Raw genomic sequence first — 18,420 nt, forward strand, 5'->3', positions numbered from 1 at the left:
TCAACTTTGTGTCGAAAACATCTGCTGACTGCAGCACAGAAGTGTGGAGGTCATATATGTGTCACACACATACTTGAATTCGGTGCAAAAACATGGACGCTCGCCGATGCCGCAAGTATCACAGCCTCATTGTCAAGTCAAGGTCAGTAGCCACATCAGTCACGCTGCCCCTGTCGCCGGTCAGCCAACAAATCAGACAAATAAAGTTTATTCTATGCAGAACACGGTCACTCTGAGACCACAAATGATATTGCGAGCGTTATATATATTTTTCTTTAAATTGAACTTTAATTTAAGGCAATTCATGACAAAGCATTTCACAACCAACCATTTGACAATAATCGTGTACAATAAAGGAAAGCAGAGTGTCATGCAAGAACAAAACAAAAACAAAAAACAAAAAAAGAGAAATAAATGCTGTATAAACAACAAAGATCGATCGTGGCAGTTGAAAATAAATCAACTGTAACATGCTAATTACATGCTACAATTGAGTGTTTTGGACCAGCGGTGAGAGGAGAAATGCAAGGAGAGGCAGGTACAATGGAGGAGAAACAGCAAAACTGACATGCACGTTTGTCTCCTTGGGCAGGTTTCTATTTCATTAAATGGCAATAACTGGATAGAAACAGATATAGACACATGCAGTCGATCATATCGAAAAATCACAACCCTCAAGGGAAATTATCTTGAACTGATGGCAGAAACCTTTCATACAATACAAAAAAAAAATCGAAACACTTGTATCCCCCCCCCCCCCCAAAAAAAAATAAATACAAATCAAACATTTCAATAAGCACTCTTTCATGTTAAGGTGCTATTAGGATCAATATGCAAATCAACATTTACATATGCTTTACATTCTCATGCATATTGAGGCTCATTTGCGTTTTCACTGCAAATGTTGTTGCCTTCCAAACAACATTGTCTGCCCCCACCCGTTGTGCTCAATAGTGAGTCAATGTCACTGAACTGTAACATTAAGTCCCTTTGTAGGCTACTAAACGAATGACATGGAATCAATCAATGAATTCTTTAAGAGTAAAGGACACCAGAAATGCAGTCATGGCAGAAGATTACAGCGGAAACCAAAACCTCAAAAGAAAAAGGAGACATGAAGAAGAATGTGAATACAATTGGCAAAATTTGTATTAAGTTATATTGTATATATACAGTCATGTTTATGACTGTGATATGTCACTATATTATTCTTTCATTTTATTGAACTGTCAAGTTTACATTTTTATTAAGTTTCTACACTGACTCGATATTATAGTGCCTTATTGTGAAGCGTGTGGCAAGATATAGCTACTTTACTTATCATGGGTTACTTTTTCGGGCGTTAGCACGTTGGCCTCACAGTGCAGAGGTGCGGGGTTCGATTCGGATTCTGGCCTTCCTGTGTGGAGTTTGCATGTTCTCCTTATGCCTGCGTGGGTTTTTTCCAGGTACTCCGGTTTTCTCCCACATTCCAAAAACATGCATGGCAGGTTCATGGAACACTTGAAATTGTCACATATCTGCCTGTGCCTCGTTCAAATTCAACCCAACTCTTGTTCCGGTCTACAGACTGTGCTAGATTTAAACGTGATTTCAGCAGGTTTAGAACCTACTTAGACCAACTTCTTGCCACCACCAAATTGTCACTATGCCAGGCACATGTCCAAGCACCGGAATGCCTGGCTTGTTGCAGACCGGTCTGCCAAAATGGCAAACATACGCAGGGAGACTCGTGCTAGCATGAAGATCAGTTAGCCGTTAGCTTTCAGTTTTCCTGCTCCATCTACGAAAATAGAGCCTCACGCAATTTCTGTAATGGAGCTCATAAACAAGAGGCAATGAACGCGCAAAGAAACACTGGGGACTGCGACCGAAAACAGAACGTTGTTTCTGGCAACTGTGCCATGTGTTCAAACTCGTCTCTGAACTGCTCTAAAAGCAACACACATCATAAGAGTGTCACACTTTGCTGTTGGATTATTGTTCCAAGCTTGCTGCCGTAAAGAGAATTTGTGATGTCGTGTCCCAACTGATTTGTGCTTCAGTGTCTATTTTATGCGCACGAAACTAACAGCAACAAATCTAAGAGGCTACCAAAGAGCCTTCGCAATAGAGATTGTCCTATATTGCACACATGATCAGATGTAAAATAGCAAATCTCTGTGGACAAGTTGTGAACCTGTCTCTCTCACTCACCACACGTGGAATAAAGTGAAGGACAACTACGTGAAATGAAAATTCACGGCGAAGAACACTTGCGGCAAGAATTCTGACTTGATTCAACGTCTGCACAGATGAAGGTTGATGCCCAGCTGCTGGAGGTGGCCGTGGGGGCAATGGATTTGCACCGATAAGGACTCACCAATTTATGTTTAGAATACTGACAGGTTCAGATTGACTGACCGTTAAGCGTCCTGGCAAAAACAACCCACTCATCTCCATCCTATATCAATTCATCTAAGAATGGGCAATGTCAAGTCGCTTTCTTAGACGCATGTTTGCACAATTTGAATTCGCCATTGTAAGCATGGAATCAAGCACAGACCCAGTTTGCCCCACCTTGCAGTGCCTCGGGAGCAATACTGTGAGTGGGTTGACCATTTGATAATCCAATTAGGGCTGCAAAAGGTGGACATTTTCCATGGGAATTCACCGAAATATATACCCCCCCCTGTAAAGACATATACAGTCAATTCATTTGACAGACTGCACTGCAATGTGCACCCTACAGCCAACTGCAAAAAGCATAAACCCTTTCTTTCAATAAACTACTCACCTAAATAAACCAAATTTGAAGGTAATTAAATCATTATTTTGTGAATGCAAACACTTTGTTTTTCTTATTTCTTCTTTCTACCCACAATCTTGCTGCTGTAGACTGTAAATTTACCCAGTGTGGGACAAATAAAGGTTATCTTATCTTATAATTTTGAATGTAAAAAATCGAATTAAAAAGAAAAAAAAGCCACATCCTTGAAATGTAACTTTCAATAATCCCCCAGCCAAACATCCCATGGAGAAATTTCGGAAATAGAATGGAACCTCTAAATTCTATTGGCCCTTAAAGTCAAACAATACCGAGTTCAAGACAGGAAAATCAAAGCAGCTAGTAAATTGCACAACAACTTCATGACACATGACATCACACAGGACTTCAACAAATCTCATACGACTTGGTCGTATCTTTTTACACTTGCATCTGAAGGTCCTACAAAAACGTGTTCAGCTTTTTCTTTGGCTTGTTTTTTTTTTTTCGTGAGATCATCACAGACCGATGCCAATGATGTCAAAGAGGAACCGGAAATGGAATGTACTGCGATAGAAGTAGCCTAGCAATGATCTGTGCCGCATATGTCTCTGTCCAGGCTCTTAGTTCAATAGTTCAACAAAAATAAGAAAACAACTGCGAAAACAAATACACCGGACTACAAACTGCATAATAACCCGCGTTGTCGTTTTGACCCTGTGACCGTTACATTCCGTTTTCATAATTTCCCAAGATATGAACAAGCCAGAGATCAACCAGTGGAATGGACTGAGGCCGACTTTAGAAGTTCCATCATAAATTTCCGCCCCTTTGCAACTCTGCATCCAGCAATAAAGCAAGGTGTCTAAATTAAAAAAAAAAGTACCACAATACTGGCCCAGTAGCACAGGAATGATCTGCCTTTACCAACACATTCTTTCGACACCCCCCCCCCCCCCCCAAAAAAAAGGGTTTGAAACCAAATGATAAAAAAACAAATAGTGTAATTATCTTTGAATGATTGTGACATGCCAACAAGCAAATACGATGATCAGTACAGCGCTGTCGGAAAACAAAAATGGTGCGGGAAGAGAATAATGATGATGCTTGTAAAAATAATCTAGCAATAAATACGCTTCATATCTCTTTAAATAAATTCCGCTATTTGTAATGAAATAGATCCGCAAGGATTAACCTGCAGCTACCCATAGAAGCCATCTGCTGCTTGTATGTAAATGAAATAAAAATAGGTTTTGCTTTTTCAACTATGCACGCCACGCTGAATAATATTTGACAGTAGAATGTAATAAAAAAAGGGGGATCTTGTACTCTTTTGAAAGTTTTCCTCAATTAGAGAAGGCCAAGGTCTGAGGGTGTGAAATACCTGATTGATGTTTGAAGAAATCTAATTGTAAACTGCACACCGGTATTTTTCCTTAATCAGTCCTGATGCCTCGTAAAGTAAAGGAGATCATCTCCAAATATAAAAACTAATTCCAGACAAGAAAAAGGTGCCTGAAAATCTTACCGGATTAGGCCACACCAAAAACTGAGAAGTAGTGCTTCAGGTCAAAGTTCACGTGTCCTGAAACAATGTCAGAAACGAGCACAGACAGGCACAAGTTTCAACCACAACATGATCTGTTTTTTTTTTTGTTGCTGTTGTTCAATCCACCTGCTGTCAATTTAGACGCGAAACAGTCTACGCCGCAGTTCTGATTTTAAAAAAGGGCTTTTTGCCAACGAGTCCTGGAACGTTTGCATCCTCTCTCCGAGAAAAAGCTGCTTCACCAATGAAAATGTCATCCGCTCAGATGTGCGTGTGGTGGTGCGTAAGTCCGTGAGGCGTGTAGGGCGGCGGCGCCGGGTTCGGTTTAACCCCTCGGCTCTTCATGTAGGAAATGAACTGGTCGGGGATCTCTGCTAGCACATCTTTCGCCAGCCGGGCCATGCTTAACACGTGGTTACCTGTCCGGTCCATATAATCTCGGAAGGGAACAAACTGAGGAGGAACAACACAAGATGTGATATAAAACCCACTCGAAGCAATAGAATGACACACCGATTGCAGATCGTTATCGTCCGGCGAGCTTTGAATATGTGCTAGAGCACAGGCGTCGAGCTCCGCTATCCTGCATGTTTTCCATCTCTCGCTGCTGCAACACACCCGATTCACATGATCGGGATCGTTATCAGGCTCCTGCAGATCTTCAAGTTCAATTTATCAAGCATCAAGAGATTAGCATCGGGTTCCTTTTGCTTTTTGTTGTTGTTTGGCTTTGGGTGGCTTTTGGAAGCACCGAATTTAACAGGCGGTGCAAAGGCAAGAAGTGCAGTAATGTCCTGGAAATTGTATATTACTGTGAGCCAATGGAGGGGGCGGGGGGGGGGGGGTTATCTAGGACATCTATGCAGCCTATTGCATCGGTATTTTTATACGAACGAATGGTGTGGCATGGAACTTTTTCTCAGCTTTCCCTTTTTTGGACTTATATAGCATTTCTAAAACGACAGTGCTAAAACGTTCATGCTCGGGAGTTGTTACCTGGACAATGTCTCTCTCTGCAAGTTTCCCCCGGGAAGAGACCCGAATGTCATCACCATCCAACTCCACCATGGCTGCAAGAATATAAAGGCATGAGTGGAAGGCAAGGAAATTATTGATACCACACCTCACAAAAGGAGGGAATAACTTTGCGTGTACCCCGTAGCCGCATATACAGTATGTACCGTATTTTCATGACCAAAAAGGGGCACGTAAAAGTCTTGGAATTTTGTCCAAAATGGACAGGGCGCCTAATAATGCAGGTCGCCTTGTGTATGAGTTCCAAAATCTGTTGTGTGACTTGATGAGGGGGCCGCTTGAATCGGCCAAAGTGAAGTTGCGAGGGTCGCGATGGCAAAAACATAGCTTGACTAAGACTGGGAGGCAGCGCTGGGCGAGTTACTCCACAATTTTGTGAATGGATTGGCAAATGCACGGCGATGAGACGGACTGTGACAATGACGCGAGGGAACCCGGCGCGTTTGATTGTGAACTTGCCCAGCTGTTCATTTCGGATGCAGAAGACGAGGACTTGGACGGATTGGAGGATGATGATTGATCAAAAAAAATAAAATAACGCGGGCACATTGTTAAATACTTCAATGAAGGAGAACCGAACTCTGTTTTGCTCCCGCTGATTTTGAAGAACTCACGTACATGCATGCTACCGTATATTTTAAGCTAGTGCACATCTTAGCATGCCTGCGTCCAATAATACTGTACAGTGCGTCTGGTGTATGTGTTAAATACAAAACTAGCACCCGTAACTGACACTACACTTTTTAATATGGTCGTGAAAATACGGTAATCAACTGCAAAGTTCTGTGTTACGGCCTCTGAAAATCACGGTCATCTTTCCTTCTTAACACTGCCAACCCAGTAATTACCATCAGCCACAATAGCTCATAATTAAGCACTCACCTACCTTGGACACCAACGATTATGGACAGCAATTTCCTCACAATAATGAGCTGCTATTTGAAATGTGAGCGACTACTAAGTACTTGTTCACATCACTTCAACAGGTTTGTTGAGCAGTAGAAATGCTATAAGCCCCGCAATAACTGCATTGTTACCGTGGCCGTGTTTCTGCTGTCTACAACGAAAGGGGCGATTAATCTTTATCATTGCAGCGGGCTTAAGCATGAAAGTCGCCGTACCGTCAAATTCAGCCTGCCCCACGCCGACGATGATGATGGACATTGGAAGCTTTGCACCCTAGAGAATAATCAAAGTGCAGCAATTAAAAACGTGTGCGCAGAGGCTGTACATCTTTTTTTTTATTTGGATTTTTTTAAGGGAGGTCTAGGCTTGTAGAATGTTACCGACACCGTGACATCGACGCAGTGACATGCTCACCTATGCATGGTACATCCACACTAATGTTCTGTAACACTCTTTAACTAGCCAGATGACCTTTAAGTACGACAAGGCTGGGACGGAATGACAAAAACCTCCCCAAAAAAACAGCGTATTACCTCAGATAAGCAAGGTAAGAAAGGATGCGACTGCAGTGGAACATTCCCATTCCACATGCTTTTGTGCCCTCAATCCACATTTCTTTCTGTTGAACGCTCCCCGGTATCTCCCTTTTGCACACAAAATATTTATCTGCATGCAGGAGGAGGTGAAATCAAGTGACAAGATGAACTGCTAACGCTGATAAACAGCTGCTTGCATATCTGCCGTGGCAGAGCAAGTGCAATAGTCTACAGGGAAAGCCGTGGCAAGAAGCCCCGCGATGAGCGACAAAATATGTCGCGGGAGGTTTCGGAATCGACGGAAGCTTTTGTGAGCAGGGAGAGGAGGGAAAGGGAGGAGATGCCAACTTCAGTTTATACAGCATCCATCCTCGGTCACTCGCCCAGCCACTCCCAAGCCACACGTCCACACTCACACACACAAAAATAAAGAAATAATCTAATACTATGCATCATAAAGTATGACATTTAGTTGTAACATATTAAAGGTACTTTCGAAATACCAGACAGAGAACAAAAACACAAAGGACAATTCATCTTAATAGGCCTACTTTGCATTGGGGCTTTGTACTTTTTGTCTCTTGTCACAATCACAAATCAAACAAAACAAAACAACATAAACAAACTAATGACAAATTTTTGATCTGCAAACTCCCTTATGACTTTTCCGCTGCATATCGCGATATGAAAGTAATGATTGATATATACTATATGTGATAGGTGTTACTTAAATGATTGGCATATAGATGACCTTGCGATTGCATGAACGGTGTCTAAAAAGTAAACAATTTCACAATTTTGGTTGGAAGCTTGTTGGGGGGGGGCGGATGAGGACGCGGGGGGTGGAGGGGTCTCAGAAAGTCAATGTGTCTGCTAAAGGGAGTGATAATGAGAGACTGGTGAAATAAATTTGGTGAATAAATTCTTTATTGGTGAAAACAGGGCGACCTGACTGCAGCTTTTTACTCTCATTTGTCTGGCCAATTAATGTGCCTCTTTTGCCATTGCTTCCCCAACCGCACATCAACGTAATAGTCAGCATTCAACACTTCTGTCAGTGCCTGTCCTCCCACACACAGGCTGAAAGAAAGGTGTGTGTGTGCATATGTGTGTGTGTGTAGTTAATGACATTAAAACCAAAAATAACCTGGCAGTATACCATGCCCTATTTTTTTCCCTAGCCACCGACAGCCTGGAGTCAGTGTAATGAAACAACAAAGAAACCATTCATTTTCTCAGCAACTCACTGCGGATGTGCTCATTCAATGCAAATGTCGCACACGCATATCCTTTATTGGGGGCGGAGGGGTCATGGGGGAGGGGGGGGGGTTCAAGATGTAGGTGGAAGCAGGCATGCTCAATTTTTCAGCACAAGATGTCTATTTAGGTGACCCGCCGTCCTCTATTTCGAACTTAGAAAACAGGCTGCCGCCAATATCTTACAATCAGCAAAGATTTTTTAAATTATTTTTTTTTTACATGGCTTATTTTTACGATGGGTCTTTTGCCTGAAGTTATCCGAGATAGGCTCTCGCTCCCCATGACCACAGATGCAATAAGCAATATACAAGATGGATGGATGGATTCTCACATCATGATGGGACATTTCCCTTTGTTGCTTCAGCGTTGTTTTTTTTCTTTCTTTCTTTATTTTTTTTTTTTGTTCCTTAACAGTATCCCTCATACATCATTTCAAAGTTTCATTCAAGAACATCCCGGTTCCAATCTAAAATGCAGCGCAGTGCTTTTGGCATATGTGGCGAGATGAAGGGTAAAGGCTGACAGTTAATAAGAAGACGAGCGAGCGAGAGAAATCAAAGGCTGTGAAGGATTTGGGTCTATAGGGAAAGGGGTGACATGTCTGTTGAGAGCGGGATTTGATCCTGGAGAGGGGATGAGAATGAAAGAGACAGCAGAAGTCTTCATTATATGTAGGCGAGTCAGTCTCACTTTCGCAAAGGGAGGTGGCAACGGGGCCAGAGGGAAGGTGACAAGTGTTTGATGCATGTTTTTTTTTTTGTAGACTAGCAAAAACTGCTATCGTTTGTAAACTCTCACTCTCACACGCAGAGGTTAATGACACATCCAAACAAAGTTGTGCAACTTTTTTCACATGCCATCCTTTGTATTTTGAGGGATGGTGTGTGTGTGTGGGGGGGGGGGGGGGGTGCACCTTGCCAGCATGTATAAAAGCAACTCCCAAGTTCTATAGAGGGTGAAAGCAGAACAGGCAAGCATCAGTCAGCAGTCACAGAAGAAACTGTGAGATAGAGCAGCAGGCAAGATCTTAAAAGGAAGGTGTGGCTGTTCTAATGTGTTGACTAACAGTCGCAAATTCCCTTTAAATCCAGTCTGCTGGGTGTTCTGAGCCCGCGGCTGGCTGGCTGGCTGCGGAGGAGGCGGTAGGTGCTTTGTAGAAGAGAACAAGGCAAAAAGCTTCTATTCGGATAGAAAGAAAAAAAAGATATAGATTTGGGAGGGAGAAAGCGGTACGTTTTGTCTTTACCCGATACGTTCTCTGATTTGTGGCAAATTGATGAGAGCGCGGGCGCTCGATGACCGTTACAAGCACACATTTGAACACATTTAGTAATGATTATAGTAATCCTTTGCTTGTTCCTTTAATAGGACACCTGAGGGGGGATTGTGTAGAAATGTTAATGAATTAAATTAACCTCCTCCCCCCCCCCCCCCACCACCCCCGCCGCTTTCTTCATGAGCAGCATTTTGATGAAACTGTCTTCAACAAATCAGTCCCGGCCTTTCCCACACTTACATTAACAATGGCCTCTTTGGTCTGGGCCATGTCAGATATGACTCCGTCTGTGATGATGAGGAGCACAAAGTACTGGGAGCCGTCTTGCACTGACGCCGCGTACCTGTGCGCACGCACACGAACACACACACACACACACACACACACGCACACACACACAGGTTTGATTAGATGTCAAAAAGTAAACGACGATCACAATGTGCTTTGTCATGCAAAATACTCATCAGATAACCCTTATCGAAAAAAGATTCCAGAGTGTCAAATTAACTGTTCGATTCACAGATTGTCATCTTGTCCCACCCATTTCTACCCGAGTACACCTTTTCATACGCTACATCAAACAAAGGACGATTAGCCGCCGCATCAGCTAAAAAAGAAAGTGAAAGGATGATGTTTTTAACATGGATTTGCAGAAGGAAATGTTTGCATATACGCTTCACACATCAGGCGATGGAGATCAATATTAGCTTTGAAGTGTTTTTTTTTTTTTTCTTTTTGATCATGTCACAATTTGTCCATGCGAGTGTATGTCAGTGCATGTTAATGTTGACACATCCTGTTTCGTTTGTTCTGTCGACTAAATCAAGTCTCGGTTGACAGCTGCCATGTGATTTAAATTCATGTACAAGCGGATGTCAAGTCCAATTTATTGTGTCTGTGCGTTTTTGGGTGTGCATCATTAAACGAGAGACTGTGGCGCAGACTACTATTGGCACGCTTGATTGATTTGATTTATTTTTTGATTTCAACATTTCATATTAAATACGACATCAGAACATTGCGAACGGGGTTTTGAAATGAATTTAAGAAAATGAAAATACCTATCTGAATGCAGTATTTTCAAAGATGGCCCTGGAAAGTAACCCATCAAAAGATCTTTTTTTTTTTTGTCCTTTTCTTTCTTTGTCATTTATAAAAGCTCTCGAATGCACAGCTGATTTCTCATACTCATTTCGAATGTCATCTTTGTTGATGGAATTTCAAATGCTTCGAAGTCAAGGGCCTTATTTTGCTAGACTGGTGCTTCATCATTTTCCTGCTGGGGCAAATGGACAAATTCGGCGTGATTGTGAATTTGGTGGACACGCTACGTCTCACTGGGCGTTTCTGCCCCCCCTTAAAGGCATGACATTTGCCCACATGGTCCTCCACTTTCATGCATAGCACTCATGCTAGACAGAACTTTTTTATTTATGAATTTACTATGCGTGCTATTTTATTTGTTGTCTCATGCCTCAATTCCTTTGCATTCATAGAAATTGTCGAGATGGAATACAATACCAGAGATGACTTTTTTTTATGAATTCCCACTAAGCTTTGGTTTAAATTAAGTTCTTGTTACATTTTTGAGGAGAAAGTTTGAGAAAAATGTAAATGTACATTTTTTCCCCCCCCAACTTATCGCCATGAGATTCCCGTATTGTTTGTTCACCTTGCAACATGGTTCACCACTGGCGCAAAGTTGGTCGGCCCATATAGTTGTACCGTCTTCAGACTCTGGTGGTAGGCTTCCAAGATGCCCTCTATACCATTGCAGTAAGGATTCTCCATGTTTCCATTCTAAGCAGGGCGCACCAAATGACACTTTTAAGTTTCGTATAGAACTGAAACACAAAAGCAGAGTGGTCTCTGCGAGCTGCGAGGCTGAACGGAAAGTGATTTTACCAGAGGAAACTCGTGTGACACTCGTCCATCGGGGGGGAGTTTGGCTCCGAAGCCGAGAGCGGGAAACATCTTATCACTGTCATAATCCTGAATGATCTCCCCAACAGCCTTCAGTGCCATGGCATAAGCGTTCAGCTGGTAGGGGTTCATGTAGTGGAGTGAGGTGGACTGAGAGGGGTTACCTATTGAGCACACAACCAACACAAAGCTTTCACCAAACGGCTGCGCTCAGCTCGTACAGATGCAACGCAGTCTTCTTCTTTAAGGATTATTTTTTTTTCACTGCAGCCGGCTTGACATTGCAAATACCTGTAAGTAAACAGCAGGACAGATGCAGTTGTTGGTGTTGTTATATAACAACATCAATGAGTTCGCCATTCCATTTTTTTCAACTTACAAGAGTGTTGTTTTGCCACGATGATGTGTAGTTGTCTCAGATCATGGTTAACTATGCAGTGCATGTAGTTTCTACAGAATTGTTCTGTCATCTGGCGTATATTTGACTGTATTTTATAACCGTCCATCTATTTTCGAATCCGCGCATCCTCACGAGGGTCGTGGGCGTGGTGGAGCCTATGCCAGCCGTCATCGGGCAGTAGGCGGGGTACACCCCGGACCGGTTGCCAGTCAATCGCAGGGCACACAAAGACAAACAAACACCCAAACTCACAATCACACCGAGGGACAATTTTGGAGTGCTCCAGTGTGGGAGGAAACCGGAGTACCCGGAGAAAACCCACGCAGGCATGGGGAGAACATGCAAACTCAACACAGGAAGCCCGGAGCTCGGACCTCTGCACAGTGAGGCGGACGTGCGAACCAGTCGACCACCTTGCCGCCCTGTATTTTATATAACATTCATTTATCTAGTCAAACAACCTAGAAGTCAAACAATTTGGAATTCAGACAACCTTTCAATCATTATTGTAGCTCACATAGGATTTGACAAAACATGACTGTGTGATTGTACTCCAAAACACAAAGGGAGCTATTATTGCTAAAACGACTCTCCTGTGGCATCCTATACGACTGAATGACCTCATTACAATTCAAATCTCAACACATTCATTACTGTGCCAGGACTTGTTGGACAGCTTGTCAATAACTGTGACCTTTCTGAATATCCCGACTGCAACGGCATGTTCTTTGGTCATTCAAAATGAGCCATTCTTGGGAAGCATAAAATCAATATATTGAACTTACATATATCAATAACATAAACGCTAAATTGGGAATCCGCAAGTACGGCAATGACAGGGCTGCTGCTATCATTATAAGTCAAAATACTGGACAGTGTCATTCACTTTTGGGTTCAGAGTTGGGCCAATGGACAAAAAGAATAAACGGTGAGGGGAGCAACATTTTTTTTTTCATCAATTCTTGAAGGTTTTTGTCCTGTATTTTGCCAGCCATTCCCCTTATTTACCATTTGGTGATGGAACAAAGATCATCACTTAAGGTGACAATGTACAGTATCCGACGGAGCCGCCCGCTTGTGTGCCTGCTTGTGATTGATTCCGCAGTCAAAGAGCGCTTCTATCTGTTCTGGCGCGACACAGCCCCGCACATACGCTTTGTTATCACTCACCGTTAGATGCTGTGAAATCGATAGCCACAGTGAAATTGATCTGCGTCCTAGAAGGTGGGTGCAAAGGAAAACATGGGAAGAAAAATGTCAGGCTACAACAGGCAGGAATACGAAACGTCCCTCAGCAAGTTTCATCAATGATTTCCGATGGTGCCAAAGGTCCAAAAGCCATCACGACTTCAATTTGTCAGTGCCGCGTGTCATATCTAGTCAAGCACAGAGCCGCAGTTCGCTCTGAAAGATTGAAGTGATTATACCTGCGTACTTATCCCACTTTCACCTCCACGAGGAGCAGCGGAAGGAGCAAGCGACGGCGCCAACCAGTAATTAAAGTGACGGAGCAGTTCAAGAACAAATCATAATCTAATTCTCCCTCGCTGATGAAGTTCTGCCTTCTTCTCGTTAATTTACGGGACAGTGACGAGATCGCGGGGGTGGGGGGGCGCCCAAATGACAGCCACTCATTACATGTGAACGCCAGCCCCCGGGGGGGGGGGGGGGGAGGCAGCAGAATGATAACCAAATGAATGACTTAAAGATTCACATTAACCTTTCAGTTTTAGGCGGAGACTGAGAATATGCCAACGCCCGACCCTGCCAACCTGAGCATTAATTACACGCGATTGTATTATTCATGAGGCCTCTTCGATGCATTCGCTACCCCGTCCGTGCGCTACGGTCGCTTTGCAAACTGGACTGCGGGGAAAAGGAGTGACAGTGATGTCGTTCTTTAAACTCGCCGAACAAATGACTATTTTTGTGGGGTTATCTGCCTGCTTGTGCGTGTGTGTGTGTGTGTGTGTGGATTGTTGATGTAAAGGTCAGTGTTAGGAAAGCTGTGACATTTTTTGGAGCCTCTTGTCACTTTGGTGAATCTCTGTTAAACGATCGCTTTCGACGACACTTCACACTCCAGTCCCGCTGAGTGTGTCAAAATGCGACGCTTGAGACGTTTGAGTGTTTAATTCTATTTAGAAACTCATGCTTGTTGAAGAATTCTTGTTGCTAGTATCATCTAATATGTTCCTTATTATTTACATCTGGAGCATTTTGATATGTCTCTTTTGCCAAATAGATATTACTGTTACTATAAAGCTCCCCATGAGCGACTTCAACCAATAGGTGAGCGCATTTTGCAAGACGCAGCAAAAGCAAAACGGTTTCACTCCTGGCCTGCTACTTGTCATTAATCACCGTAGTTTGTATATTCATGATTACAACGGTCGCCAAATCCGACAGTAAATGGAGCCACTTCGCAGTACACACAATACATCCATCAGATGTCTTCACCCGCTGCCGCGCATATTTGCACGGTACCTGAGATATACAGTGTGTGTGTGTGTGTGTATATATATATATATATATATATATATATATATATATATATATATAAAACGGCATGATTCTTTGGCATCTGCATCTCTCCGCATGACAGAGGGAATTGTGACGCCGATGCTCATTTTGAAAAGCAAAGCTCAATAGCAGTGCTCAATCAAATCAGAGCCAGTCCGAGAACTAACTGCGCACTTACCCTCCTTTGATGTAATCTAAGAACGTGAACTCTGACTCCACAGAGAATGAGAGCAGGGTGACCTAAAAGAAAGAATGAAAAAAATACAAATCAGATTGAACACGATCCCAATTTGGTTTGTTGGCCAAACAAACATGTCGAGTGAGTGCTCGCCGGAAGATAAGAGATGGCTGCTGCTGGGTGATTCGTTTACTTTCTTCAAGACAAGTGTGTGTCAAGATGATTTATATGTCTTATATTTGTATCCATCACTGACACATGGCCACACTAGCAAGGAGGCTTGGAGAGGGTGTGGGGGTCGGGGGGGGGGGGTGCTTATTGACACCTAACACTGTGAGCTCTCTCTTTGAATGCCATTCTTTTTTTGTTTTTGTTTTTGTTTATTTTTTTTTAGGACAATGATTTTTGTTTTTGGCCAATGTGATCAAGTCCATAACTGGGTGCGATGTAAAGGATTAACGTGTACAAACTGTGGCGTACTCCACCTACTGTGGCTCCATCTGTGTCGTGTTCACCAAAAATAGTCAGTTTTCCCGACACTCTGCGGCAAATGTGATAATTGGGCGGAATCAGTGAACAATAGAAGTAAGAGTGAAACACAAAAGAGGCACATTTCCAGCCTTGATTGGGTGCAGACACTCACAGTTCCAGAGTTGACATATTTCTTTTTCTTCATTTTCTTCTTGGTATTTATAACCTAGAGATAAAAAAAAAGAAACAATATCCCATAAATGTCATTAAAACTATGGGAAAATACTGTATTCACATAACGTGAAAGAAGCATTATTTAAAGATTATAGTGATGAAGCACCTCCTTGATTAATAGTTTGCTCCATGACAACAGAAGACAGTTAATTTCATTCAATTCAATTTCCCTGTTTTTTTTCCCCCATACCTCCACAGGAAAATTTACAACATGTATTACATTAGAACAAGACACAAAGATGATTAGAGGTTCGTACGCTGGCGTTTGAATAAGTTATGCAGATAATCTGCAACAAGCTTGGTTGCACCGCCACAATGTATCCATCTCCCAAAACATAAAGTCATTTGTAAAGCATTAAAATGCACCAAATCCCATTTAAAGTGCTACTGATCGTCATGGTTCGAGGAATCATCAAATTTCAAACCTTTTTTGGAGCTAAAAAAAAATTGGAGGAGAACACTTGCTTTTTTTTTTTTTTTTAATGGCATTTGTTTTGTTTTGTGAGGCAACCAGGAGAAATATTATTCAGCAACAGGAATGTAACTTACTGCAATGTCGCATTCGGATGAAAGGCGCGTACTGCGTGGGTTTTTCTTTGCTCAGTGCAATATGGCTGAGTTGTTACAATAATAAACAGAAGAAATAATAATAAAGACCAAGGGTCAGAAAGTTGCGCGCGTGCGTGAGTGTCTGAACGCACGCACGAGGTACAATAAAGAGCACTGATGAACACCCGATTAAACACTTTAGCCTTGGCGTCCTGCGCACGCCAACCATACACGCAAACACCGACGTGCCCAAATACGATGCGGATCGATGGGTGGAGGGGACAGCGGGCTCAAGGTGCATGACTCACATTCAACCGGCTGGAGAACAAGAGAGAGATGTCAATTGTGAGACGTCTCAGCTCATTACTCTGATTCTCTACCGATGGGAGGCATGAAAGTGACAACCGCTCATTTAACGTGGAGGGATGGCAATTTGTCTGACACCCTGAACAATCTGCTGATGCAAAAAAAGTAAAAAGGCTTTTCAGACACCCTGGGAGGTAGAGAAGAAGCGGCAGTAACACATAATGGAGATGACATCCAGAAGACAGGTATTTATCCTTGATGTGAGACTAGTGAACCACAGCAGCATGAAGATCCTGACATGTCGTCTTTGTTGCTTTTCATAGATTGAAATATTTGCTATTGCTATCTTAGAAGAAAGTTTAAAAAAAAAAAGAGAGAACAATGTCTACATCTATAAATATGGTTCTTATAAAAGTGATCGAGTATGTCTCCTATACTTTGGAACCATAACTAAATGAGACGGATTCGGAAGTAGACATCTGAATCAAGAGGTCTTAAATTGCGAGGCACTGACAAAACTGTTGTATTTCGTCATCCTTTTTCACTCCGTGGTGTGAGCATCCAGGCGATTTTAGCGGAAGAGTTCGACACAATTTAACCCCTTCAGGGAAAACGGTCACTACAGTGGACACTTTATCATGTTACAGGCTGAATGAAAGGGCGGCCCAGTGGTTAGCGAGTCGACTTCATCGTGCAGAGGTACCGTGTTCGATCCCGGCTCCGCCCTTCCTGTGTGGCGTTTACATGTTCTCCCCGGGCCTGCGTGGGTTTTCTCCGGATACTCTGGTTTCCTCCCACATAGTAAAACTATGCATGGCAGGTTAATGGAACATTCTGAATTGTCTCCTAGGTGTGAGAGTGAGCGTGTATGGTTGTTCGTCTCTGTGTGCCCTGCGATTGGCTGGCAACCGGTTCAGGGTGTCCCCCGCCTACTGCCGCTGGGATAGGCTGCAGCACCCCTGCGACCTTTGTGAGGATAAAGCGGATCGGAAAATGGATGGATGGAGGGTTGATGAGGAGGATGTAACTTTTGCTTTTTTGGAAAATTTGATGTCATCCAGAGTGACAATTTATTCAGGTGTTAATCTAGGTTTTAACGATGCACCCAAAAAAACACAGACAAATTACCTCGTACACATTGAACTGACTCTGCCCTCGAGCTAACTCTCGGTAGCTGGTGGTGAAGTCCCCGATGAAGTCATGGCTGCGAAGAGGAAGAAGGTGCAAGTCAATTAGGGGTGACAAACAAACGGGCACCAAAGAAAGAGACAATCCACTCACCCGCCGTCTCTGTCCCAATCATACACCTCCACTTTGATTGTTCTGGAGAAAGAATTCAAACACTTACGTCAAACGGTCGTTTGGAAAGATGAGGAAAGTGTACTGGAGACCACTTACACGTGACGGTCCCACTTGAACCAGCTTGCTACTGTTTTGTTTGCCAATTAAATCCACTTTGTACAGAAATTCTTTTCAAGAGCCGCATTGCCATCTGTCCCAATTTCATTGGATTCCTCCGTCCATATGTTCTCGTAAGAATTCAGACGAGCATGTTGAATACTGCAACTGTAACTGAAGAGGGCTTTTATGCCAGCAAGACGAGAGCCAGGCTGGCAGACTGAACATAGGTTATCCCAGGCACAATTCTGATGTGCAGAGGCTCCACAGGTAGAGTGGAAGAAGGAGCACATTTTGACGCAACTGACGGGAAGTTGGAACCGAGGACGGCTGTTTTTATTTGGTGTTTCAGAAAATTATACATGAACCGTTCGGCGTAGGGATCGACAGCTAAGTGCCAATTGCATGATGGGGGGGGGGGCGTTCGGAACCAAACATACCCTGGAAGAAAACGGTGTGGTGAATTTACTCAATTTTATTTCGTCAAGGTAGATGAGCCATCAACACACTATTTTCAGTCCAAGCGTTTTTGGTTGCCTGTGGGCCGATGTTTTTTACTCGTACTGCAGTACTATACACGATATGAAGCAGAATGTTTTCGTCCCCCTGAGGATTGGCAGAGTACATTTGCCCGCAGATCTCGAATTCCCAATAATGCCTGCTCTGTATATCATGAATTTTTTAGTGGAGTTTGCATTTCACTGTATATCATTTTCCTTTTACCCACCAATCTGAGTGGATTTTCCACCACTGCTTCAATCAATTAACGAAGACTATCCACATACATGGTGCAAAACGTGGAGAGGCGTTTAAGAGCATCGCATGTCAAGTGGAATCTTTTTAAGGCAAACACATGATACTCTCAGAACACAACAGTGTCTATAATGAGAGATAATTATGTCATCCTGTGGAAGAAAGTGTCCACAAACTATCATCAGTATGACAAATACCACACCGGTAATCGTATGGTCTGTGCAGTGTGGTGTGATGACTTATAATTTACCATGTTGAGTGTATTTTAGGCGGCCCAGTGACCCATTGTTTAGCGCGTCGACCTCACAGTGCAGAAGTCGTGAGTTTGATCCCACCTCCGGCCTTCCTGTGTGGAGTTTGCGTGTTCTCCCCGGGCC

The 18,420-nt window shown here is 43.0% G+C and overlaps 1 protein-coding gene across 1 annotated transcript in view; it reads right to left on the reverse strand.

Moving 5' to 3' along the window:
* Positions 1-268: 268 nt before the first annotated feature.
* Positions 269-18,420, reverse strand: part of cpne5b (copine Vb) — a 68,460-nt gene continuing 50,308 nt past the window's right edge. The window contains exons 10-20 of the mRNA XM_086117372.1: positions 17,174-17,215; positions 17,021-17,096; positions 14,976-15,029; positions 14,333-14,394; positions 12,802-12,848; positions 11,214-11,395; positions 10,981-11,108; positions 9,549-9,651; positions 6,452-6,509; positions 5,292-5,365; positions 269-4,748 (exon numbers count right to left, since the gene is read on the reverse strand). Coding sequence (XP_085973498.1) covers positions 4,557-4,748; positions 5,292-5,365; positions 6,452-6,509; positions 9,549-9,651; positions 10,981-11,108; positions 11,214-11,395; positions 12,802-12,848; positions 14,333-14,394; positions 14,976-15,029; positions 17,021-17,096; positions 17,174-17,215 — 1,018 coding nt within the window. The 3' untranslated portion in view covers positions 269-4,556. The remainder of the gene's footprint in view (positions 4,749-5,291; positions 5,366-6,451; positions 6,510-9,548; positions 9,652-10,980; positions 11,109-11,213; positions 11,396-12,801; positions 12,849-14,332; positions 14,395-14,975; positions 15,030-17,020; positions 17,097-17,173; positions 17,216-18,420) is intronic.

Source organism: Hippocampus guttulatus, chromosome 8 (assembly GCF_054856545.1).
Source record: "Hippocampus guttulatus isolate MCC_2025c chromosome 8, RoL_Hgut_1.0, whole genome shotgun sequence".
NCBI lineage: Eukaryota > Metazoa > Chordata > Actinopteri > Syngnathiformes > Syngnathidae > Hippocampus > Hippocampus guttulatus.